Below are 25010 nucleotides of genomic sequence, written 5' to 3' on the forward strand. Positions count from 1 at the left end.
GAAATTCTGAGACTGAGGTATTTCTTCTGAATAAAAGTAACTCATCAGAGCTCATAGTTCACATACAGGCATACATCAATTCCTGGTTAAGACAGATTTTTTTTATGTAGGTCCTTCTGTTGCGACTCCTGTCAAAATAATGAGAAGTTTGAAATCCTTGGTGAAGTTACACAGAGATCTAAAAGTAGAAACAGACCAGCAGAATGAGAGGTTATGCTGAATTGCCAAGCTGGGGGGGGGGGGGGCGGTAGGGTAGGAGACAGAAAAGCTAATGAGTTAAAAAAAGGAGAGGCACAATAATCTCTGGAGGAACCCAACATTTCAGAATACAAAACAATAGGGTGTGTATGTAAAAGAAATGTATGAAAGAAATGACAAAAAACTGGAGAGGGAGATGAATGCAACAGTGTCTGGAAATCCAGCAAGTCTGCTGCACACTATGCCAATTTTGTTGCAGCTCTCACTTGTTTTATAAAAAGAAACAAATACCCTCTAGATGAAATGAAAATCTGACCATTTATCACAAAACAGTACTTCCGGATTCACTCATTCAATTGTGATACAACAGTGCTTCTATAACTGCTCAAAACTGCAATACTTGTAATTGGAGGCCATTCAGGAGGGGATAGTACATTTAGATGTGACTGGTGTATTTTACACTGTTCATCTATTGTCATGTCTTTGTTTGTCTTTGAAACAAAATACCAACCTCCCCATCTTGGTTGCATTACTGAGGTTCTTCCTTGAGGCTCTCCCGCTTAACACTAGGGGGCATCAAACACCTGAACTGCCGCAGTTTGGCTACAGTGGAATCTGCCTGCTTGCTGCAGTCAGAAATCAGGGATGCCTTCATTAAAATGGGCTTGCTACAAGAGAAGAGCCGTGGGAGTTTGGAGATATTTACAGAAGAGGAAAACACGACAGCAGTACAAAGCTTTGCCTGGTATAGTGCGTTGGAATGGGTTGTGGCAGTTGTAGGAGTACAGATGAGAAAACCTGTGCCACTGTTTTCCCGCATCTTTCCTTACTAACATTACCAAAATAATCAACTTTTGTTTCTAAGATAAATGTGCAAGTGACTGAACATTTCACTGTGTTATTAAAATCCTCTATGAGAACAACATGATTCTAACACCCTGTGAGGAGATCTGAATGAAGGCTTATGCCAAAAGTCACAGGAGATGACCAGTGAAAAAGCAGCATGGGTCACGTACCCATATACAGAGATATTTCATTAATTATTAGCATTTTATTCTCCAGGCTATTTTCCTCCCAGCTGGCTCAAATATAGGCAGCTTTAATGTCATCCATCTTCTGTTTTAAGAAAGGAATGTTGTATTTGATTTTTTTTAGCTGTACACAAAGGCAAATACAAGCTGAGCCTCAGTGCATTTAAAAATATTTAATAGCTGAAGTGCTAATAAACAAGAGATCAAAATAAATTTATATGAAACACAAGAAAGGAGTTCAGAGGAAGTGGATGTGAAGAAATTTTTCTCCCCTTTTCTAAGTAAAGGTTGGTTAATCCTTATATGGAATTCTGATATCTAAAATACTAAAATCCAAAATTGTTTACATGGATGATTGAGAAAGTTTTTTGCTTTCTGCTTTCTGGTAATTATAAATATACAAACTGTTTCATGCACAAAATCATGAAAATATAACTATATTTATAAGCAGTATAGGAAACATAAATCTCAATTGAATGTTTAGACTTGGACCCCATTTCCAAGATATCTCAGTATGAATATACAAATATTCCCCCACCCTTTTAGCCTTCAGGAAAGATTTAAAAACATGGCTCTTCCGGTGTGCTTTCGGAGAGTAAATGTTCTATGCTACTCCCCCCCGATATTTATCCTCTAGACTGGTTCACTATCTGATGTCCCGTCCCTCGAGGTTTTATTCTGATCCCTTTCTCACCCAGAGTTTTAATTTTTAATCTAGTTTTTAAATGTAGTATTCATGCGGCCCGCTCGTGTTATATTGCTGTTTTGATCTTATGTTGTACTGTTTATTTTATGTAATGTATTATTTAATTGTATTATGTTATGGTTTATTGTATTGTCTTGGGCATGGCCCCATGTAAGCCGCCCCGAGTCCCCGTTGGGGAGATGGTGGCGGGGTATAAATAAAGTTTTATTATTATTATTATTATTATATTGCAAAATTTGCAATCCACCCTCCAAATTGAACAACTTTGGTCGCAAGCATTAGAAAGTGCTTCTTCACATACCACTGAAAAAATCACTAAATCCAGCAATGGCCACAAGATCAGAAGTCTATCATATGGTCTATCATACACATATGGAAGACAAGCCTAGCATAGTCATTTGTTGTGAAAAGTGAGACTTGCAACATATGGATCATAATGCGTAGTTCAGTCATAATTGGGCACTACATGAACACGGCCATGTTAATCTTGTTTCCTATTAGAAACATCATTTCTGATATCATCTACTTTGATTACAATGAAGTACTATCATGTGCATCTTACGAGCACATGAACTCGTAGCACATCTGAACTTATCTAAAACTGCACAATTTCTCAATGCAGTGCTAAAGCAAAAGTCTGATGGAGTCAGATCTTTTCAGATTTTGAAAGTATTTTGATTCCCATTATTTGAAATTGTGATTATTGTAAGAAAACTACTTCTGCTACTAAAGATACAGGGTACCCTTTCACATTCCAGTGAAACACATTGGTTTTCACTCTTAAAAATAAGAAAGGATCAGATCCTCTAAACCGAGGCATTTCAAGCAATTTAAGTGGAATCTGTGGGGCCCCCAATGGTGCACCGGGTTAAACCGCTGAGCTGCTGAACTTGTTGACCAAAAGGTCAGCAGTTCGAATCTGGGGAGTGGGGTGAGCTTCTGCTGTTAGCCCCAGCTTCTGTCAACCTAGCAGTTTGAAAACATGCAAATGTGAGTAGATCAATAGGTACCACTCCCACGGGAAGGTAATGGCACTCCATGCAGTCATACCGGCCACATGACCTTCGAGGTGTCTACAAATAATGCCGGCTCTTCAGCTTAGAAATGGAGATGAGCACCAACCCCCAGAGTCGGACACAACTAGACTTAATGTCAGGGGAAAACCTTTACCTTTACCCTAAGCGGAATCTAATAACTTATCCACACTATTAAAATGAATCTTTCTACCTTTCAATTAGAGTATCAAAATAAACAATTATGCACAAGTTTTGTGACATATGGAACTTAATTGATGTATTAGCCTCCCCATCTGCTAGGCGGTAACTTAATGACAAAAGGTACGCAATGGAACTGAAATAAGAGCAGGTCAACATGCAGCTGCATAGTTTTTTTTATTGGGTGATGGTGGAGGAGAATTGCTCACAAGCATAATTTAGCATATAAAATGTGTCCTTAGGGAGAAGCACTGAGGCAGATCCTCTTTAAAATAAAAACATCCCTCCCTCTTCAGTGAGGACAGAAGACATGTGCATAAAGGTTGAGTATCTGAACAGATTATTGTTTTACCCAATAGAAATTTGTGTGTGTGTGTGTGTGGGGGGGGGATCTAGTCAAAGCTAAAATTATTGCTTCCTATACTGTGCCCTTGGTCTTGCACAAGTGTTGCTCTTCTGTAATCAGTATTTTTAACCCTGCAAATATAATCCCCATTAACTGTATGCATGCCAACTCAAGAGTACATCATATTGCAGGCACCAGCACTAGCTTCTTCATAAAGCATACACAAGGCTGGATTTGGGGCTGCATCCTGCTCACGCTGCCAAATGCCAGCTGAAGGCTGCCAGCTTTAGCTGTGCAATAACCTTTGTGGTGCTGCAGGAACGGCTGCCTCCACATGGGCTGGAATGCTGGAAAGCTGCTCCTTGTATAAATAATAGGAAGAGGAAGAATAACCACAGCAGTTGCCAGGAGCTCTTACACTGCTTGTGTGGAGAACATGCTGAGAGTAAGGGCTATCCACATGTCAAGCACACTCCAAGTGCTATGCCTTCCTCACACAGAGCCACCAATCGCAGTGGCTTCCCACATAAGAAGCTTAAAGTGAGAATGGGTCCTAAGAAAAGCGGCATGCACAGTACCCACACGCGGTTCCACAAAACCCACAAATAAGCTTTAAAACAGGAGAGCACTACAACACAGCAGCAAGAGGCTGCCCTCTGGGAGCCTGAGACTGAAAGAGAAGATCTCAAATGCCTCACTGCTGTGTTTGCGTGTGTTTAATGGGAAAGGCACAGAATCTTCTGTCAGGCATAGATCTTGAGTTCAGGCTTGAAAAGAATTGTGTATTACTCCAAAGAATGGTGCCTAATATAACAATGGATACAGTCAGTTATGTATCCACTGCCAAGACTCTACACTTGGAAGGCTATCATATTCAGACAACGAGGGATCGCCTAAGTAACTATTTATGTATTTAGGCATTCTTGTCTGCAATTCACTTATTCAGATATAGTAGCCCAGGGACTGCCAGACTCAAGGTGCTCCTTTAATGGTTGTATAAGGTAAAGGTAAAGGTTTCCCCTGATGTTAAGTCCAGTCGTGACCGACTCTGGGGGTTGGTGCTCATCTCCATTTCTAAGCTGAAGAGCTGGCGTTGTTCATAGACATCTCCAGGTCATGTGGCCGGCATGACTGCATGGAGCGCTGTTATCTTCCCACCACCTATTGATCTACTCACATTTGCATGTTTTTGAACTGTTAGGTTGGCAGGAGCTGGAGCTAACAGTGGGCGCTCATTCCGCTCCCGGGATTTGAACCTGGGACCTTTTGCTCCGAAAGTTCAGCAGCTCAGTGCTTTAACACACTGTGCCACCAGGGGCCCAATGGTTGTATAGAAAAGGAAATTTCAGCAAGCATGGCTTCTAAGGCAGTGGTTCCCAACCTGTGGTCCCCAAGAATTCAAATATGGTCTGCGGCATCACCGTTACTACAATACTGCAATGAGAGCGACTGGTCTCGCGAAACTCTCTTATAGTGCCGAGGCAACAGGGATGTCGGGAGGGGAGAGGCTGACTACTCACGAAAGGCGCAACAAGCCTCCTGACTGCTACTTCTCCTCCTCCCTCCCCCGAGCAGAGCTGTTCCATGTGGTACCTGGAAGTGGTGCCTTGGCATCTTTGTTTTTAGGCCTGTTCCTGAGGTTATTTGGGATGCTGATTCAGAAAATTGCATAGGATAGAACAAATCAGCTCTAGATTATTACATATGGTTTTCTGTGGGCGAGAAGATGGCAAGTGGGTTGTTGTATGTCTTTCGGGCTGTGTGGTCATGTTCCAGAAGTATTCTCTCCTGACGTTTCGCCCACATCTATGGCAGGCATCCTCAGAGGCTGTGATGGCAACTACTGTGTGGCATATGTTCTGTATCAGAAATTAGAGCTGATATGGTCTATCCAATGTAATTTTCTGAATCAGCACCCCAAATAACCAAACCAAATCTAAAGTTGACCCAAAACTGATTCCTAAACCTTTTGGTACTAATGTTGGAGAGTGGTCCCTGGTCAAAAAAAGGTTGGGAACCACTGTTCTAAGGCAACCAGCTAACATATTTAAATTGCTTCTTGTACACAGCCATTTTTTAAAATGCCAGGAGCGACTTTAGATACTGTAAGTCGCTTCTGGTGTGAGATAATTGGCTGTCTGCAAGGACATTCCCAGGGGATGCCCAGATGTTTTGATGCTTTTACCATCCTTGTGGGAGGCTTTTCTCATGTACCTGCATGGAGCTGAAGCCGATAGAGGGAGGTGCGCTCTCCCGGGGTTAGATTTGAACCGGCAACCTTCAGGTCAGCAACCCAACCTTCAAATCAGTGGACAACTACTGTGCCACCAGGGGTGCCTTGCACAACCATTAAAGCAGTGGTTCTCAACCTGAGGTCCCCTGATGTTTTTGGCCTTCAACTCCCAGAAATCCTAACAGCTGGTAAATGGCTGGGATTTCTGGGAGTTTTAGGGCAAAAATATCTGGGGACCCCAGATTGAGAACCACTGCATTAAAGGTACAGGAGCTCATCTTCATTGTTTGCTGTGACAACCCATGAAAGAGCTTTCTCTGAAACAAATTAGGCTTAAAAGGGACATAAGACGGAAAAGGTGAACACAAGCAACTTCTAGGAAGAAAACAGCTTAATTCAAAGGTTGAATTGGTGGGGTTGGGGGCCAGCTTGACTCCTTCCTCGCCTTCTCCATCCTTCCTTCCTTGGAGAACCTTCAAGGGGAATACAGTGGGAGCATAGCCATCCAGCGGGCCAGCGGAGTGCCCGTGTTGTGGATCAAAAAGAGGTCGTGAGGGGAGGCGCCTGCCCGTCACGGAGCTCTTTAGACAAATGCTGCAACAGAAGTCCCCTGGACGGCTCTTGCCCTCGCATCCGCCCGTCGAAGAGCTTGTCCCTCTCCCATAAAACGAAGCGGGAAGGGCTGCGTCGAAAGTGGCGAATGAGAGGCTGGGGGAGGAAAGTGGCGGGAACAGAAACGAGGGCCGGCCCCTCACTCCCGCCGCGTCGCGCGCCCACCCGCCCGCTCTGAAGGGAACTCCGGGCTCCCGAGGCGGCTTCTCGCCCTAGAAGCGGAGTTGAACCGAAAGGGACTCGGCGAGGGCTAAAAAAAACCGGCTGTCCCTTCGCGTCCGAGGCCCCGGAGCAAAGGCCCAGGGGGTCCCCCCTGCAGCCCTCCCCCTCAGCGCGCACCTCCAGCTGCTTTGCTTTCCGGAGGATCCCGCTCTCGTTTGGACGGAGGCTTCCCCGACCAGCCGCTCACCCCCATCCCCAAATGGGCAGGTTTCCCCAAAGCCGCTCAGGAGGCGATTCCCTGCTCCTCCTCCTCCTCCTCCTGCGCTCTTCCCCCTCCCTCCTCCTCCTCCTCCTCCTCCCCTCCCTCCCTCCCTCCCGCGCGAAGGCAGAGCACGCCGCCGCCGCCGCGGCTGCCAATGCGCCAGGCTGGCGGCGCAGGAGGAGGAGATGACGCAAAGGGCCGCGCGCTCCCCCCAAAAAAGTGGCGCTGCCGCCACCGCCGCCGCCGCTTCTCCCGGACGAAGATGGCGGCAACTTAGCGCAGGGCCCCAAGATGACGGTGGCCCCCGGCTGGCGGCAGGAGGCAGCCCAACCCGCGCTCAGAGACGCCGCCGGGGAGCGGACCCGGAGGAAACCTCAGCCACGCAGTGAGCGCAGCAGAGCCCACCGCAGCCCGAGCCAGAGCCGCAGGAGCCTCGGGAGCGGGCGAAGGGGCTGTTCGCGGGCCGGGGCCCGGCTGTGGAGGGCGGCATGAGGCCGCAGGCGGGGAGCGGGGGCCCGCCTCTGCCGCCTTCGCCCGTGGGCCCCGCGCCGCTCTGACCATGCCCGGCTGAGGGGCCAGGCCACGCGACGGGGAGGCCCAGGAGCAGCAGCAGCAGCCGCCTCCGCCATTGCCTCCGCCTCCGCCGCCCCCTCGTCCTCGGCGGCGCTCATGCCCCAGGGCCCGTGGCGCCCCCTCGCCGTGGAGCCCCCCTCGCCGTGGAGCCGGCGCGAACGATGAGCAGCCGCTGCCCCGCGGGAGGAGCCGGCTGCTGCTGCCGTCGCCGCCGCTGTGGCTGCTCCTGCTCGTGCGCCTGCTGCTGCTGCTGCTCCCGCCGCCGCTTCGGCCCGCGGGAGCCCGACAAGCCCTTCGCCGACTCGGAGCGGGCCCAGAAATGGCGCCGCTCCCTGGCCTCGCTCCTCTTCTTCACCGTGCTGCTCTCCGACCACCTGTGGCTCTGCGTGGAGGCCCGGCAGGTCGCCGCCGGGAGGCACCGGGACCGCCCGGAGGCCCGCAGCGCCGACGCCGAGCAGTGCTTCAGCCTCCTGGGCGACGCCGAGGCCGCCTGCAGACAACTGCGGCCCCGAGGAGGAGGAGGAGGCGGCGGCGGCGGAGGCGCCTCCTCGGCCGAACTCTACCTGCCTTTTTGTAATTCCTACACGCTGCGAGAGCTCTTCGCCGGCCTCCCTCGCCGCCGCCGCGGCCAGGACGCGAGGAACTGCACGCTGGACCTGGGGGCCCTCGAGGAGGAGGAGGAGGAAGAGGAGGAGGACTTGGATGGGGACGGGGAGGAGGAGGAGGAAGGGGAAGGGGGCCCGCGGGGGGGACAGTGGCTCCGCTCTTGCCGCCGCTGCGTCCTGGCTTTCCAGAGCTACGACCAGCAAGCGCGGGAGCGTTACCGCGAGTTCGAGCTGGTGCTCCAGAAGTACCTGCAAGCCGAGGAGTACTCGGTGCAGTCGGGACCCGAGGAGTGCAAGGTAGGCACCAGGCAGAAAGTTTCCCGCCGAACTTCGCTCCCCTGCGCCCCCCCCCCCCCTTTCCCTCCTCCGCATCCACGGTTGTTGCTGGTGATTTGGGGGAGTGGTCCTCTTTTGCTGCCAGGCGACCTTCCTTCCCTCGCTTCCGCCGGGTCTCTGCTCTGGTCGTCTTGGCAGCCGGATGGTGTGTTTGCGCCCCGGAGCCGGAGATGCGGCCCAGAGCGGGCTTCTCTCTCTTTCCCAGGCGCCCAGCTCGCGGGGTTCCCAGAAACATTGTTTTAATGTGTTGTCGAAGGCGTTCATGGCCGGAACCACTGGGTTGCTGTGAGTTTTCCGGGCTGTATGGCCGTGTTCCAGAAGCTTTCCCTCCTGACGTATTTCCTGCATCGATGGCAGGCATCCTCAGAGGTTGTGAGGTTTGTTAGAAACTAGGCAAGTGGGGTTTATATCAGTGGAAGGTCCAGGGTGGGAGAAAGAAAGATCTCTTGTCTGTTGGAGGCAAGTGTGAATGTTGCAATTCGCCACCTTGATTAGTATTGAAAAGCCTTTCAGCTTCAAGGTCTGGCTGCTTCCTGCCTGGGGAAATCCTTCGTTAGGAGGTGTTTGCTGGTCTTGATAGTTTCATGCCTGGAATTCCTCTGTTTTCTGAGCGGTCTTTTTTATCCTGATTTTAGAGTTCTTTTTAATAATGGTGGCCAGATTTTGTTCATTTTCATGGCTTTCTCCTTTCTGTTAAAAATTGTCCACATGCTTCTGGATTTCAGTGGCTTCTCTGTGTAATCTGATAGGGTGATTGTTAAAGTGGCCCAGCATTTCTGTGTTCTCAAATAATCTGCTGTGTCCAGGTTGGTTTATCAAGTACTCTGCTATGGCTGTCTTCTTTGGTGGCGTGAGTCTGCAATGCCTTTCATGTTCCTTGATTCGTGTCCACAGCTGCATGGTATACGGTAGACTCCTGCAGATGTGAGAGGATCCCTCTTGTCTTTTGCTGAACGTAGCATTTCTTGTATTTTCTTAGTGAGTCTGTAGATAGTTTGTGGCTTGTGTTTCTTCATCAGCTTGCCTATGTGGTCAGCGGTTCCCCTGATGTATGGTAAGAACACCTTTCCTCTGTGTGGATCTTTGTCTTTACTCTCCTGGCTTGTTCTTGGCCTTGCAGCTCTTCTGATGTCTGGCCTATAAAGCCCAGTTTAGGTGGTTCAGTTCCCCTTGGAGGAGGTGGGGTTTGCAGATTCTTTGTGCACGGTCTGTCAGGGTTTTAACTGTGCTTCTTGACTTGGGATATGGTTGGAGTTGTTATGTAGGTTTTGTTTTGTTTTGTGAAGCCCTACAACAGTAGGGTTGCTTTCTGTGTGTTTCAGAATTGCTGGGTCAGGAAGGCTCCTGTGGAGGGACAGGGGAGCTTCCCTTGGGGTGTGGAGGCTGGATTCCTGACTGAACATCCCTTCAAGCAGGAATGGAAAACCTTTCCCACCCCTCCCAATGTTCCTGCATGAATGGAGGACTATCTTACTTGGTTGGAAGCTTTCTGAAGGATATTAAAGGGTTTTGCTCCCTGGGTTTGCAAGTGATTCAAGGCAACATGGAGGATAGAGGCTCCATAATGATCTGGAGAGCCCTAGAGAGGGTGGCAATTGTGTCTTAGAAGTGGCCCTTCCCCAATTCTTTTTAAGGGGCTTCTGGTTCAGGTGGACTTTTGTCAAGTCTCTGGAATTGGACTTAGCTCCAAACGTGTTGGCTTCAAGGATACTCTGCCATGAACTGGAGAGATGCTGTGAGCTTGCTTTGGTGACTACTTTGCTTCTTTTTGTGGGTAGCTGGTTTTTCATTTTGCCAGTTTACTTGTTCCTTATCAAAAAATGTGGTCATGGTGTAGCTCTTGCAATGCTGAGCAGATGTATGTTGGCATAAGCACCACTGAAATCAATGCATCCTTGTTTATTTAATTTGAGAGTAAGGGCAGCATTTAAAAATAGCCCAGTTTCTGATATGAACAAGTAAGTAAATCTCAGCTTTAGTGCTGAGCAGTTGTACTCGGGATAACAATATGTTTCTTTATGAATTGGAATTGGTGCAGTTTCTTTTGGCTTATCCTGATTTTAAAAAATAATAATATGAAAATGTGTAGCTACATTGTACTCTCTGCCATATAAGAGTAGCTTTTGGTGTTTATTTGCCCAGAAAACCAAATTTACAGAGTTGTTAAAAACACCTTGTATGCAGTGCCTCATAGAGTGGTGACAGTTCTAAAGTTTTCAGGACCCAGTTTTGCAACAGTCTTGAAAAGAGTTTGGAAGCTTATTCTTGTGACGACATAAGTAAAGTGTAAAGTCTTTCATTCGGCGGTGGCAAGACAGCTTATAGTCCTGCACATCCTTGGGACTGCAGAGCCCTGTTGCTCTCCATGGTGCTGTCGATGCTTCCTGCTGTGCTCTTGTAATGGAGCTGTGTGGTGCTGTCCATGGTGCTCAGTGTTATCAGTACAGAAGAACGCGTCTGTTTTGATGAAATGTAATAGCCAAGCTTTTCGATACTGATTGTTTCTGTGAGTTGATTGGTAATTGGAAAGGGGAAACTGCAACATACTGATTGTGACTATGTCTTTTTGAAGCTTTTGTAGTTTTCTAGGCCTGTTTTAAGACCGTCGTAATAAAATAATAAAATCTATGGTATACGTTACATAGTCGTGTTTTAGAACTCTCAGAAAATTAAACATGATGAATTATACTTTTAGTATAAAATGAATAATATACCAGCTATACTGACATATAAACACCTCTGGGATAATGTGAAAATGTTCCTTTTGACTTCAGGAACAGTTATGGATGCATTTTATTTTTGTTTGGCTTTACATAGTTTTTGGTTAAGCTAGGAATTCACATACAATCCTTATACTGATTTAATTGTTCATATGCTCCCTTTTGCTGTGTGTTAAAAGAGGCCAAAATACTGAGTTTCCATAGTAGACATTTATCTAAAAGCAATACTGTTAAGGCTGTCTGTTTTCATTCTAGACAAGAAAGCATTTCTAGCAGTGTATTTATTTATTTATAATATGTATTTGAAAACAAAATCAATTTTATTTAATATGCATGCCATCCTTTGTATTATTTATTTTCTACTATGTTTATTTTGGGCCTATTCAAATAGCCTCTAGGAATAACTGGTGAGCATTTTAGAGAGGAGCAATTGCAGCATTGTTGCATTAAAATATATGCCTAGCATAATATTGGCAGAGATTCTGAAGAGTCTACTCTTCTGCTATTATAGCATTTGAGCACAGAGATGATTTTTCATGCTTCTTTCTCTAACGTAAATTTTAAATGAGGCGAATACTATAGCCATCTTTTTTCTGTGCAGCAAGCAACACATGCAAAACTCTGTGTTACTTTGTATGAGAAGAGTATTTTATTAGTCTCGCAGTTTCCTCCAGTCTGAAAAAGTTGTGAATTACAGAGTACAACTCTTACTTTAAAGAGTTCCATGGATCTGATTAATGCTATAGCTGTGCTGAAAGTGGTTGGATCTTAGATGATGTACTGAGTACACAGGGATGTTTCAAAATGAAAAAAAAAACATTGATAATCTTATACATTTTTGTATTTGAGTTTGAGGAGGAGTCATTTGGATGTTTTGCAAAAATAGCGCAATTATGTTAACAGTTGTTGGCTCAACTTTTCATGTCATTTTATTACTCTGATAAGATCTTGCTGTAGTCCGTATGCCTATTTGAAAAACATGTGTTGTTGCTGATTTTGGCTGGTTTTCTACACTTGTAATTGCAGTTTGACAATTTCATGTGAAGCTTTCATGGATTAAGTGGAGGTGAAGCATGAAACAGTTACTTTACAATTATAGTTATACTGTAGTTAAGTAATTTAACAGAATGTTAGTGGCTCTGACCTAAGTAGAAAGATGTCATTATAATGATAGAAAAAGTTTTCTAATCCTTTTTGGTTTTACTTCTACCTCACCTGTTCTTGTAAGCAAATGGAAAATATTCCTTTTTTTAAAGCCAATTTGATGATATACCACAGTTCATATGCACTATGCTATATGAAAGTTACTAGGCATAGGTTATGGTGATAAGGGGGGATATCAGAGATGAAGAATATAGTTTAAGATCAAGTTTTCATGGAAAACTAGAGGTTGGAACTGAAACTCCTCTTGCCTTTAAAGTATCTTCAGACAATATATCCAAATGTTCTTTAAAACTACAGCCTGTTTTAATAACATAGCTGTTTAGAATGAAGCAAATGAAGGTTGCCTAGTGAGAACTGGGTCAACTAATAAAACAAATGTGCTTGCAAGCACATTTGTTTTATTATGTCTAGGCTAAATTCATGAATTTGAAAATTATTGGATGTTTTCTCCTTTCTCCTAAAGTAGACTTTAATGGTCCTTTTCATTGAAGAGTCCTATCAAAGATGAACACGTATATTGATAACATCTTTGTTTTCATATTATGCACCAGAGATTGGATTTAGAATTCTTCTGGGCATCATCTTTCTAGTTCTGTTGCAGTTGCTAATCAGAGGAGGAAACTGGTAGACAGTTCAAGCAGGAGCATTGTCACAGATCTCTTGGATTGAGAGATCAAAATGCCAGATGGCAGTCTCTGGTACAACTGCCTAGTAAGAAACATTCAGGACTCCTATTTTCTTGAAATTGGATAACTTGTTACTGAGATGGAAACAATGATGCATTGGGGGGGGGGAGTTATGGTTAGAAGACTAGAAGCACACCTCAGCAGATTGAGAAAGTAGTCTATGAAAGCTTATGCTACTATCCTCATTCTATCAGTCTCCAAGGTGCTACAAAATCATTTTTGCATATTGATGTTTCAGACTAACACAACTATGTTTTGAATCCAGGCCCAAAACACAGTTTGTCATATTTTAAAGGCAATGAAATAACGTGCAATGTACAGTTAAAGAGGGAAATCCCCAACAAGTTCGTCAAGTCTAAAAGCCAAAAGTGACATAATTGTGTCCCTCCTTCTATGCTAGTGGACTGGTAGCCTTCAGGAAGACTTTGGCTTTATATTATCACTGTGTACTTCAATATAGTAACTGCCTTACTTCCTACCCATGACAGTCTATTTGCTGTTGGGTCTGAGTATATACACATCACAGCTATAATGCCATTTTTTTATGCTGGTTTTTATGCTAGTTGGAAGAAAATATGAAGCCATCCTGCTATTCGACATTTCACCTAAAGACAATGTGCAATTACTTATATTAGAAAAGGGTGACATGAGTTTCCTAATTGGTAGAATGAATTAATGAAATAGAGTTGGCTCTTCATATTTGCATTTTAACTTTTGTGGATTTAATTATGACTGATTTGATTAATATGTTCTACCAGGTTAAAAAAGAGTTTTTTAAATTTTTTTCCAGTTTTTCCATGTGCACATGGACCCTGCACCCCTAACCCTTGTAAAAGTGGAGGGCCTACTCTTTATCCTAAAATTATAAATTATAAAAACAGTTTCATGCTAATACTTTTCTTTACAGGATTTCAAAGCATATTTGTTATGTCAATTTTTTAAGCAATTATCCTCAAATAGCACAAAAGCAAGGCTAGGATCCTGTTCAGTTGTTGTAGAACATTCTGGAACAGATATGTGCAGCAATTTTGCAATGTGGATTATTAGTTTATGATATTTAAAATTTAATATGGCTCTTCTCTTTCAACTTGTATCTCAGCCACAGATGCAAATTTAAATAATAAAAGATTTCTCATGGGTGCACGACTTTGCTGAGATGTAGACAATGAATGCACGAATCTGGCTAAACTGTCAGACCATTGGTCAATTAGGGTGCTTCTAACTAGGCCAGAAATTGCAATGCTGATCTGGAGTGGAGTCGTATGCATCAGTGTCACTATGGTCCACTATGCGGAGATGATTTGGGGCCTGAATGATGGCCACATTGCCACCGAGGCAGCCCAGTAGCTGGATGGCATCTGATGCCCCTGTGGTACTGGAACCAATTTGGCGCCGCTGGACTGTCATCTGTACCTTGCTCCACTGTTTGGGGTTTGCTTTACATGACAAGGTGCTGAACATCACTTGGCACCTGTAATGATGATAGTGACAAAAGGATGCGAAAAGTACGGGGAAAAGAAGGAATTGCTTCCTCTTTTTGCCCCTCTCTTCTCTGATTGCTTCCTTGATCTGGATAGCTTCAGTCCAGGTGCTGCGCAATGATCACCACAATTTTTGTGTCTAGTGAGCACTGAAAGTCCAGAATGACTGGGCAAGTTAGGTGAACATGGGGAAAGTGGAATGGCAGTGTAAACATCTGCAACCACTTCTCAAATAGGACGTGGCAGGACTATTGATACCTACAAAACACATGGGCCATGGGGAGCCCTCTCAGCCCAGTAGTAGCAAATTTCTATATGGAATACTTTGAAAAACAGGCCCTAGAAACAGCACCAAAAAAGCCAACTGTTTGGTTCAGATACGTAGATGACACCTTCACGATTTGGAGCCATGGAGAGGAAGAACTCAGCAAGTTCCTGGACCATCTTAACAGCATCCACCCAAACATCCAATTCACCATGGAAAAAGAAAAGGAAGGAAAACTGCCATTTCTAGATGTTCTGGTCATCCGCAAACCCAATCAACAATTGGGCCACACAGTTTACAGAAAACCTACACACACAGATAGATACCTTCATAAAAACTCCAACCATCACCCAAGTCAAAAAAGGAGCACAATCAAAGCCCTGACAGACCGTGCACAAAGAATCTGCGAACCTCACCTCCTCCAAGGTGAACTCAACCACCTAAACTGGGCTCTACAGGCCAATGGATACTCCACCACAGACATCAGAAGAGCTGCAAGGCCAAGAACAAGCCATGAGAGTCAAGACAAAGATCCACCCAGAGGAAAGGTGTTCTTACCATACATCAAGGGAACTACTGACCGCATAGGGAAGCTGATGAAGAAGCACAACCTACAAACTATCTACAAACCCACGAAGAAAATCCAACAAATGCTACGGTCAGCGAAGGACAAGAGGGATCCTCTCTCTTCTGCAGGAGTCTACCGGATACCATGCAGCTGTGGACAGTCTACATAGGGACCACCAAACGCAGCGCCCAAACAAGAGTCAAAGAACATGAAAGGCACTGCAGACTAATTCAACCAGAGAAATCAGCCATAGCAGAGCATTTGATGAACCAGCCTGGACACAGAATACTATTTGAGAACACAAAAATGCTGGACCATTCTAACAACTATCATGTCAGACTACACAGAGAAGCCATTGAAATCCACAAGCATGTGGACAACTTCAACAGAAAGGAAGAAACCATGAAAATGAACAAAATCTGGCTACCAGTATTACAAAACTCAAAAATCAGAACAGTAAATAAAAAGCAATACTCTGAAAACAGAGGGTTTCCAGACATGAATCAACCAAGGGCAGTTAACGACTCTAAACAAAGGATGCCCCAGAGGCAGGAAGAAGACAGCAGATAAGCTTTTCAATGCTAATTTAAGTGATTAACTACACATTCACACTGACCTCTCTCACCCTAGACTTTCCACAGATATATATTAACCTCTTTGCTTAGTTTTCTCCATACCTCACAACCTCTGAGGATGCCTGCCATAGATGTGGGCGAAACGTCAGGAGAGAATGCTTCTGGAACATGGCCACACAGCCCGAAAGACATACAACAACCCTGTGATCCCGGCCATGAAAGCCTTCGACAACACATTGAATTATTTTTGTTAGCGTGATTCAAGGCCATGTTAACCTGAACCAGCTCCATGCAACATGCAGCCACCACAGACCAATGTAAACGAGCCCTTGGTGTTGTATTTCCTTCTCTGACCAGCAGCGGTTTGCCTGAGATCTTTCTAATCCTTATCACTTGAAATACCTGGAAACCTGGCCTTTTTATATGCAAGGAACCTGCTGTATGAAAAATCTATTCGATGTAAGCAACTGAAAATGAAAGTTCCTATTTAACTCACTAAGGAACAGACATTTCTGTGTTGCCTACTCTGAAGTGTTAAAATCTTTGAGTAGGTACTTCCTATTTCATGGAGCCAATTGCTATGTGGGAACAAAGATCAAATCACATCAAAATAAAGAACGGATCACATTAATATAGGCTGTGTTGAAACAGACTTGATTTGTGTGCTTGTACTTCAGCGTCTTACTCCAAAATTAAGACCTCACTGAACATAATGAAGAGTATATGACTTTGACTCGGGAACAAACATATTAAATGTGTATTTTGCACTTAGGGTGTTAATATTTTGATCTCACAAAAATTCAGTGAATGTCTTGTTTGTATATACTTAGTTGGGATTTGTGTTAGAACTAGTAGTTATGGAGAAGATTTTTTTCATCCTTTAATCTTGATGAAATGGGATTTCTATAAAGAGAATTAGATTTAAACTAAGAGTGCATTACTGTGCTTTAAAATAAACAATTGAATCAAAGTAAAATGAAATATAATACCAGTGTATCAAAAAATTCATGTACTGCCATTCCCAGATCCGAGTAAAGAGCACAGGCCTCTGAAACGTGCCTTATCAGAACCTGGTAAACTCTGACCACTCTTGTGTGAAGTGGTTATTAGTGGTGGGAGAGATATTTATCTAGTGCACAATTTGATTGAACATTCATGCATAATTCTCAGAGAATTACAATAGGAAGTGGACTTGAATATTCAAAATGTTATCAAAATGTGAATACTGGAGAGAACGGTACATAGAAATGCAAACATTAGAGGCAATTGTTTGTAAAAGTTTGTGTATTAGGTAAAACAAAAATATGTAAGGCAAAATGCATACAAAAGTGCTTATTAATTTCAGAATCGTTAACAAATCTATAAAGGGATGCACAAATGGAACAAAATGTGAAATGAAACATGAGAGATACGAACAATTCGCCCTTTCATCAATCCTTGTATTGTTGTTGATGATGGTGGCAATATTGGGGAGGCAAAGAATGCCTTTCAAAGTTGTGTCACAAATTCACATGATAAAGCTGAGTGGTCTGCTTGTAAGTGCTCATTTGTTCAAATACCTGTGTCTTTTATTTGAGAATGTGTTATCTCTCTATAATCACTTTGGATGAACGTTCTATGTAATTTTGAGATTATGTTATTGTTGGTGTTGAAAAGGCTATTACCAAAGGTTAAAGGTATATATCTACACTGGCATTTAATTTGTGGCCAGTTCAGAGCTGGCCACTGCTGAACAATCAGAGATATTGGCCATTGTGGGTGCCTCATGCTGACATCAGCAGAGGCATCTGTGTAATGAGGGGGGAAAGGAGGGCTAACCTCTTCCTCCTTACTTGTCATGAGAGCATCTCCATGAATGTTAGCATGGGGCATCTATGATGATCAGGAGCTCTCCTGAAGCTCTGCGGTCATCTGGCAGTGGCAACGGTGGGATTTGGGTGTGATCTGACCCCTTTCCTCTGTACTGAGGAACACGGGGAAAAAGAGGATGGTAGTGTTGGCTTGCTTGGACAGTGGACTGGTTCGCACCAGATCACGTGGTACTGTCCACACTGTGTTCAAACTGCAAGGCAGCTCCAGAGTTTCAGGCAAACTCCAGAGCATCCCCAATTTCCTTTAGCAAAGGATTAAACTGGTTTAATCTGGTTTACCTTGTGACAAGAACTGGAATTCCCCACGGGACTTCATGTAAACAGCCAAGAGTGATTTTTCAGTTATGATGGGCTATTGAGTCTGTGTAGATGAGATCTAAATGACATTTTGGATTTTGGACTATTTATTTATACTTAATGAGATATCTTTGAGATAGGACCCAAGTTTGTATAGATGGATCCATCAGAAAGCAAAGGTATCAATGTCTTAGTTACTCAAAGCTGAAGATTTTGGAACATTTCATTTTGTTTTGGATTTTCAGATAAGGCATACCTAACTTGTACTCATTTCTTTAAATGAGGAATAGCATGAAACTCTAAAGAATGAGTACCTTTGGCCACTATACTTACTATGTACTAGCAAATTAAATCTTCTGCTGACTGTTTTTTTTTTACTATGGGGAAGAAACAAGCAGTTATCACATTTGAAATGAATTGTTGTGTAGGAAGAAGGTTTTGACTGTCGAAGTAGATGTTGAATTAACGAGAATAGATAATATATTGATATGCATTTCTTATAAATCCAAAAACATTAACAACAACAATAACACAAATCACTCTGAAATCAAAATAGACATCTTTAAGTAATTTGTATTTAAAGTTTGATAGTGATATAGCTTGCCCTGTGGATTTTCAAATTCTTACCTCTGTTTTTCAACAATGTTAGTATAATCAAATTTAGACCCTAGTTAAACAGTCTCCTATATAAAATCTGGCAGTGGTACTTGTTAATCTCACAATGTCTATTTTAAGAGTACAGTTGTACTCTAAGTAAACACTTCCAATAAAATTGTTAACAGCTCATATTTATTTAGCACAGCTTACAAAAGCAGGCAGTCATACTTGGTTAATAAAAAATGCATGAGAGGTATTTATGATCCAAAGGGAAATTAGAAATGGTATTTTCCTACTAAGCAGTAAGCTCTAATTATAGTAGTCATAATCATTTAAAGATAATAAAAATACTTCCTGAATTTAGATTGTATTTTGGTTTCTTTTCAATTCTGTATGATCAATCCTGACACAAAAACAATACAGGAACATAATCAGTCAACACACAATAAGAACACTTTATGTGTAGAGCATTGTTTGTTTTTAAAAGGTGTTACTTTGAGAGCAGTAGATGACCATAATGGTAAGGGCTCAGCCGTTACATTTTTTTGTCTGTAAGTGGACCACGTGGCAGCTGATCATGGCTCCTCCTCCCCTATTCTGCATCATGCAGCACTTGGAGAGGCTGCCATGTGCTGCTCGCATGGGGTTTCTCTGTGAGTCCTGCCTCTTGAGCTAATCAGAAGAACACCATTATGTGTCTTACGCACTGCTTCCTTAACCCTGTTGTTTAAACCTAGATTTTCTTGAAAGGAAGAAAGAAAAGGGTCCCAGGAAGGTTGCTTTCTTAACCCCGTTCTTCAAACCCAGATTCCCTTGAAAGGAAGATAGGAAAGGGTCCTAGGAAGAGTGCTTCCTTAACCTCATTGCTCAAACCCAGGTTCTCTTGAAAGGAAGAAAGGAAAGGATCCCAGGAACAGAAAGGGGAACCTCGTAAAATCCCCTTTCCCGTGAATGGGCCAGACATTCCCGGATCTTTCAGCTGCCTAGCCAAAACCAGATTTTTTTTTCCATTAGCCAATTTTCAGGAGGCTCTCGAAAACAGATCTGGGTACCCATCAAAATTTGGATACCTAAAACAGATCGTCCTTCATCTGAATTGCACAAGCCTATTGATAACCACTAATGGGTGTTGAGAGATAATATCTCTTCAAAGAACCATGTTGAATTATGAACCAATTCTTGCTACTCCCTCATGTAGAACCATTTGTGTCATTCTGAAACAAGGTCACTGTATTGTCTCTCCTATACTATGAATTTCTCATTAAAGAGGAGAAAATGTTGCAGATGTTCTTCATCAAGTTTGCTTCATCAACTAAAAGACTGTTTTCCTGGAAGTAAGTACTCCTACAGTCACAGAAGTTAATGAGTTTCACCCCCAAGTAATGTGCTTATTAAAGTCTGATGCAAGCCATATTTTAATTACTCTAAAGTAATTCTGTTATAGCCTGTGAGACAAGCCAGAGCCTATAGTATTTGTAAATGCAATAGTTATAGTTCTGGGTCTACGTCAGTTGGTTTGCAACAAGTTGTTTATGAAGAATATCACTTACAGAGTAAGATGTTTCCTTGCATCTATAATCAAAATTTAATTTGTATCCGTTCTGCATTCACTTAGGAAACAGATTTTGATGCTGACTTTCATTTTATAGGAAAGGTTTGGAACAACTAATATGTATTAAAGTAAATGAGAAATGGTAATTAAATTACATCCCTGATTACTACGCTAGAGAAATTGAGTTCTAAATATGAAACTACAAATGCACAACCTTTATAAATGTGTAATTACAATTATCTTTCTTAAGCAAGAACTCTAAGCTAAGCCTTGCTAATATATTCATATGACTGATTGACTGACTAAATAGCCATCTCTTGTTTATATTTTGCTGCAAAGTAAAAACAAGAAAAAAGAAGCAACATAGATAATCACTGCTACATGCCTTATGTGGGGATGCCTTTGAAAAACATTCAGAAATTTAGTTGTCCCAAAGAGCTGCAGCTAGACTGCTGACTGAGGTTGGTTACAGGAAGCACACTATATTAGGCTCATGTATTATATGAGGAATCCATTCCAGGACCCTTTGTAGAATTCAACTTACATGTATATTCTGAAACTGTCATTATAACCTGAAGTGTGTGTTGTTGTAATGTTAGCAAAAATTAAGTTTATTATAAACTGAAGAGCTAATGACAGACCATACTGTTCAGTACTGTTCTAGGAACTTTGCCTCACAAAGAAAACTCTTCCTGTTGAAAGTGCATGGTTTTCTTATTCTTAACTAGTTATAGTAATTTATTCATATTAAAATGAATGCCAGCCTCACTCTTTACGGCCATGTACAAATCTTGATCCTTCCTTTTTAATCTATTTTAGAGGGTCATTTGTTAAAAATATGCTGGGAAATATATCTGTGGTCACAAGAGTGAAGTCCTCTCAAAGAAACTTGCAGAGAAATCCTCTCAAACCGTGTTATTAAAAGAAAGCAAGAGGGACACCAACTATATAAATTGATTTCTACATCTGTACTTGGTCTTTATAAATTATGCCCCTCCCTATTTTTCTTGTATCACATAAGAATATTGGGAAACCTGTGACTTCTACATGTTGTTGAACTCCAGTTCTTATCTAGCTGTAGGTTTCCCACCTGATATAATATTTGATCTGAAGGATAAACATTAAAAACCAGATGTGTAATCATGTTGTTTAAAAACCAGTGGAGATCAAAATGGAGTCTCCTCTTAATAGCATATTTTAGCATCTTCCTTATTTAGTTTTCCCTTTTACAAATAAGTTGTTCTTACAGGTTGTACGAGTTACATGGTTCTTTTTCTCTCAGTTGTCAAAACAAAGCTGGTTGGAATAAAACTGTCAGATGGCATGACATTAACAAACCCTTAGTATCCTCTCTGACAAGATGTCAACCTAGCAAGCTAATTACTACACTTCAAACACACAGTAAAGTACAGTATATGATATCTAAAAGCTGGAAATAGTTTGAAGAACATAAAAACCTTACATCTTAAAAGCAAGCAATTAACCTGCACCAAAGGAAAATCATGCTACTTAAAGTACAACAATCATTTCTTAAGAGAGTAGTAAGCTATTAACTGAATAACTTGTGTGAAGAAGGTCACAGCAGGAAAGGCAAATGGCAGTTAGAGCCCCCCCCCCACAAATCAATTATTGTTGTTGCTATTGTTGTTGTGTGCCTTCAAAATATTTTCAACTTCTGGAGACCCTAAGGCAAACCCATCATGGATTTTTATTGGCAAAATTTATTTAGAAGGGATATGCCATCACCTTGCTCAGTTCTGGAAGAGTGTCACTTTCCCAAGGTCACCTTGTGGATTCCCATAATGTGGTGGGATTTGAACCCTGGTCTACTAAAGACCTAGTTCGGCACTCAAACCACTCCACCACACTAGCTACCACAAACTAATACTGTATAATTTGCCAAAGTGAGGGATGAAACATGGAAAATAGAAGTCATGTTTTCAGGAAAATCTTCCTATTTCAAGTGGGCATCCACACACGAAATGTATTGTCCTACTTTAATGTATGTGTGTGTTTCTCTGTGTGCATGTACAGGGATATTTTTGGATCTAAGGCTACTCAAATTAGTCACGTTGCTATAGCTTAGTGTACTCCTGAAGTTTCCAACAAGGCATTCTTTTTCATTGTGGTAGCTGACAATGGGAAGTTCTAATGTGAAACTTGTAAGAATAGATATATTGATATGTTGGGCAGATACTTGGGAGATATAGAATCTAATTTCCACTGAGCCATGGAATTTATGGAGCCACCTTCGGCCAGTCACTCAATGTGACCCACCTGAAAGGTTTCCTGTGGCAATAAAGTGCTGGGGAGGAACTTGGTAAACTACTTTGGGAAAAAAAGTAAGGACATAGATGTGAGTAATAACAATATTTTGTCACTGAGATATGGAAGTGCAGTGGACCAGGTCACTGCCATGCTTTCCAGATGAAGTCCAAGGATATAATTAACTGAAGGCATGTTAAGAACTTTTACATGTCCTTCCTTTAGATTTATTCATCAGATATGTGACAGGTGGTAACTCCCAGTATGCATAGCTACCTTAAAAATCACGCCCCCAAAATTTGCCCTGGACATTTCTGCTTTGTCTGTAGTGAATACCTGTAGATTAGTATTTATTCATCCAGTTGTGGTCTCCATGCAAGTGCCCAGAGCTACATTAGGATCTGAGAAAAAGAGGGATATAATTAGCCACACAGTGACTAACTCAGCTAATGCAGTTTCACACCCAAATTCAAGCAGAGCCCAGGATGAAATGACTGTAGATAATGTCTCATTCAAGTATCCGGTGTGACAGCTCATCAGCCAGGCAGCTTCAAGAATCTTGTCCTTGTCCTTGGGCTGTAGTAACTGCAGCTCTCCCAAGGAATCGCAATTGACAGAGGCCAAGAATATCTCCATTTGTGATACTGTAGATCAAGGCTGGTCAACTTCTTTCAGCCTAAGGGCTGACTTTAATTTCATAGAAATTCTTGAATGTTGCATTCCAGTAATGGACAGGGCTAAAGGTGTGTTTCAGCTTGAAGCTCTTACTTCTAGTAACTATGCCTTAGGTGATCATGAGAAAAAAAGAAGTTCCAAACTGGGGAAACTATTGAATGAAAGTGTTATGTGCCACATATCATCTAGTGAAGGCCAGAAGACCATACTGGGTTCCCAAGAGAGCTGGATTGATCCCAGCTGCCCAATCTTTGTAACAGAAAAAGGGGCTTCTGAGTCAGCAGTGTGGTGGTGGATCTCATCTAAAGAATGTATTTGCAAGCAAGTTGCAGTCAGCTACTGTGCTCTCCAGGAAAGTGTTTACAAGGCTACTGAGAATAATACTTCTGGATAACAGTCATATTTCATTTCAAATAATTGGTTGAAATTCTTTGTTAGGAGATCACCAGCCCCTCACAGAGCTAGATGCACCTGTCTGTAAGATAACCAAGATTGTATGTTTTTATTGCAAAACGTGGGAAGTAAACAGGAAGCATGGTTTCCTCTACCCCCCAAAAACCTTTTACTTCCCACAATTTTCATCGCTCTTTTGTCAGATAAACACAGTTTAGAAACTAAGCTGTACTCCTGAGACTTAGACCAGCAATCCCTACTTCTCTACTTCCTTTTGTGCCTGTTTTGTTTTCCTTGTGTTCTTGTGCTTTCAAATTGTAAGCCTAAATAATAAGTGCATTGTACTTAGCTTTTGAGATGCCACCAGTGTCATTGTTATCAACCTCATTGCCATCACATTCAAATAATGTCTTTAAAAGTGCGCATTGGGTTTCTTTTTGAAACAAACAAGAGTATATAATTATTCCTCAGCAAATGTGTAGTTCTCTCTAGATGGCTGTTCATCCCTCTAAAGGAACAGACTGCCTGCAGATCTGAAGTGATGATGTTTGTGGTGAATGGATCTGCACAGTCCTTGTTCCAAGGACATCACTATAATTTGAGAGTAGAGTAGTGTCAGCACTGCACCACTTACTTTAGCTGCAAAAATCACTGCAAGTTAAACTGTGCTCTCATATTCCTTCTGATGAAACACTCTTCCTTCCTGGGTTTGTATCTCAGAGGTAATGCACTTCACAAACTGGTTGAAATGAAAAGCCAAAGGTTGTCCACATAAGCTTTTAAACACAGATTAATCCATCTTTTACACTCATCTAATAGGTAGCATGTATGCAAAGCACAACCATAAAACGTAGCTGCTGAATTATCATATAAAACTGTAGCTGGACTGAGGAAGACCTCTATTTTATCACTTCATTTTAAACATACATTCAGATGGTGCTTTTTGTGCTAACAGAGACTTTGCTGCGGCTGTCATGAGTACTGTATACTGGGTGTGTCCTCTATACTTCAGCAAAGATTACGGTCTCTGGTTCAGATCATATCTATTGCCTGGTATTTTTGCATTACTCACCTGGCTTTTACTTCTCCCAACGGCCCCCTCCCCCTCACCTTTGGCTTGATGCACACTTGTGTATTCACAGAAACAGGCTCAATAAATGCAGTATCAAGGAGGTTGATGGATAGGCAAACTTTAAAATATTTAAGGTATTTTTATGTAAGTGCAAAAAATTAGAAAGAGGGTTGACACCCCTTTTGTTACTGTAATACAGCTGGAATGATTAATCCTTCCAGCTGTAAATTAGGTTTGCAGTAATTAGTACAAAGAGCACGGGACTATTTTTAAGATAAGGGGGCTCAAAAATAGCAGGCAGATCATTATCCTTTTGATTACTCATAGGTATGCTTTTACAAAACAATGGAAACACAAGATTGTGCATTAAAACAATCTTCATCATCAGCCAGCTGAATCTATAACAAGTAATAGGCCTTTTGCAAAACTTGAGTGCCATGAAAACAATAGCAGATTGTGTATGTGTATGTGCCTTTAAGTTGTCGACTATGGTGACTCCTGAATTGCAGGAATTTATATTTCCTGGGGGCATTCAACTACATTGGAGTCCA

The 25010-nt window shown here is 42.4% G+C and overlaps 1 protein-coding gene across 2 annotated transcripts in view; it reads left to right on the forward strand.

Moving 5' to 3' along the window:
• The first annotated feature begins 6365 nt into the window (after window positions 1-6365).
• The window catches only part of nalf1 (NALCN channel auxiliary factor 1), a 430167-nt gene continuing 411522 nt past the window's right edge, over window positions 6366-25010 (forward strand). The window contains exon 1 of one of the 2 annotated variants that reach the window (XM_062975458.1): window positions 6366-8239. In XM_062975458.1, coding sequence (XP_062831528.1) covers window positions 7499-8239 — 741 coding nt within the window. In that variant the 5' untranslated portion in view covers window positions 6366-7498. The remainder of the gene's footprint in view (window positions 8240-25010) is intronic. The other variant, XM_008106996.3, reaches the window with a different exon arrangement.

The sequence above is a fragment of the Anolis carolinensis genome, chromosome 3 (assembly GCF_035594765.1).
Source record: "Anolis carolinensis isolate JA03-04 chromosome 3, rAnoCar3.1.pri, whole genome shotgun sequence".
NCBI lineage: Eukaryota > Metazoa > Chordata > Lepidosauria > Squamata > Dactyloidae > Anolis > Anolis carolinensis.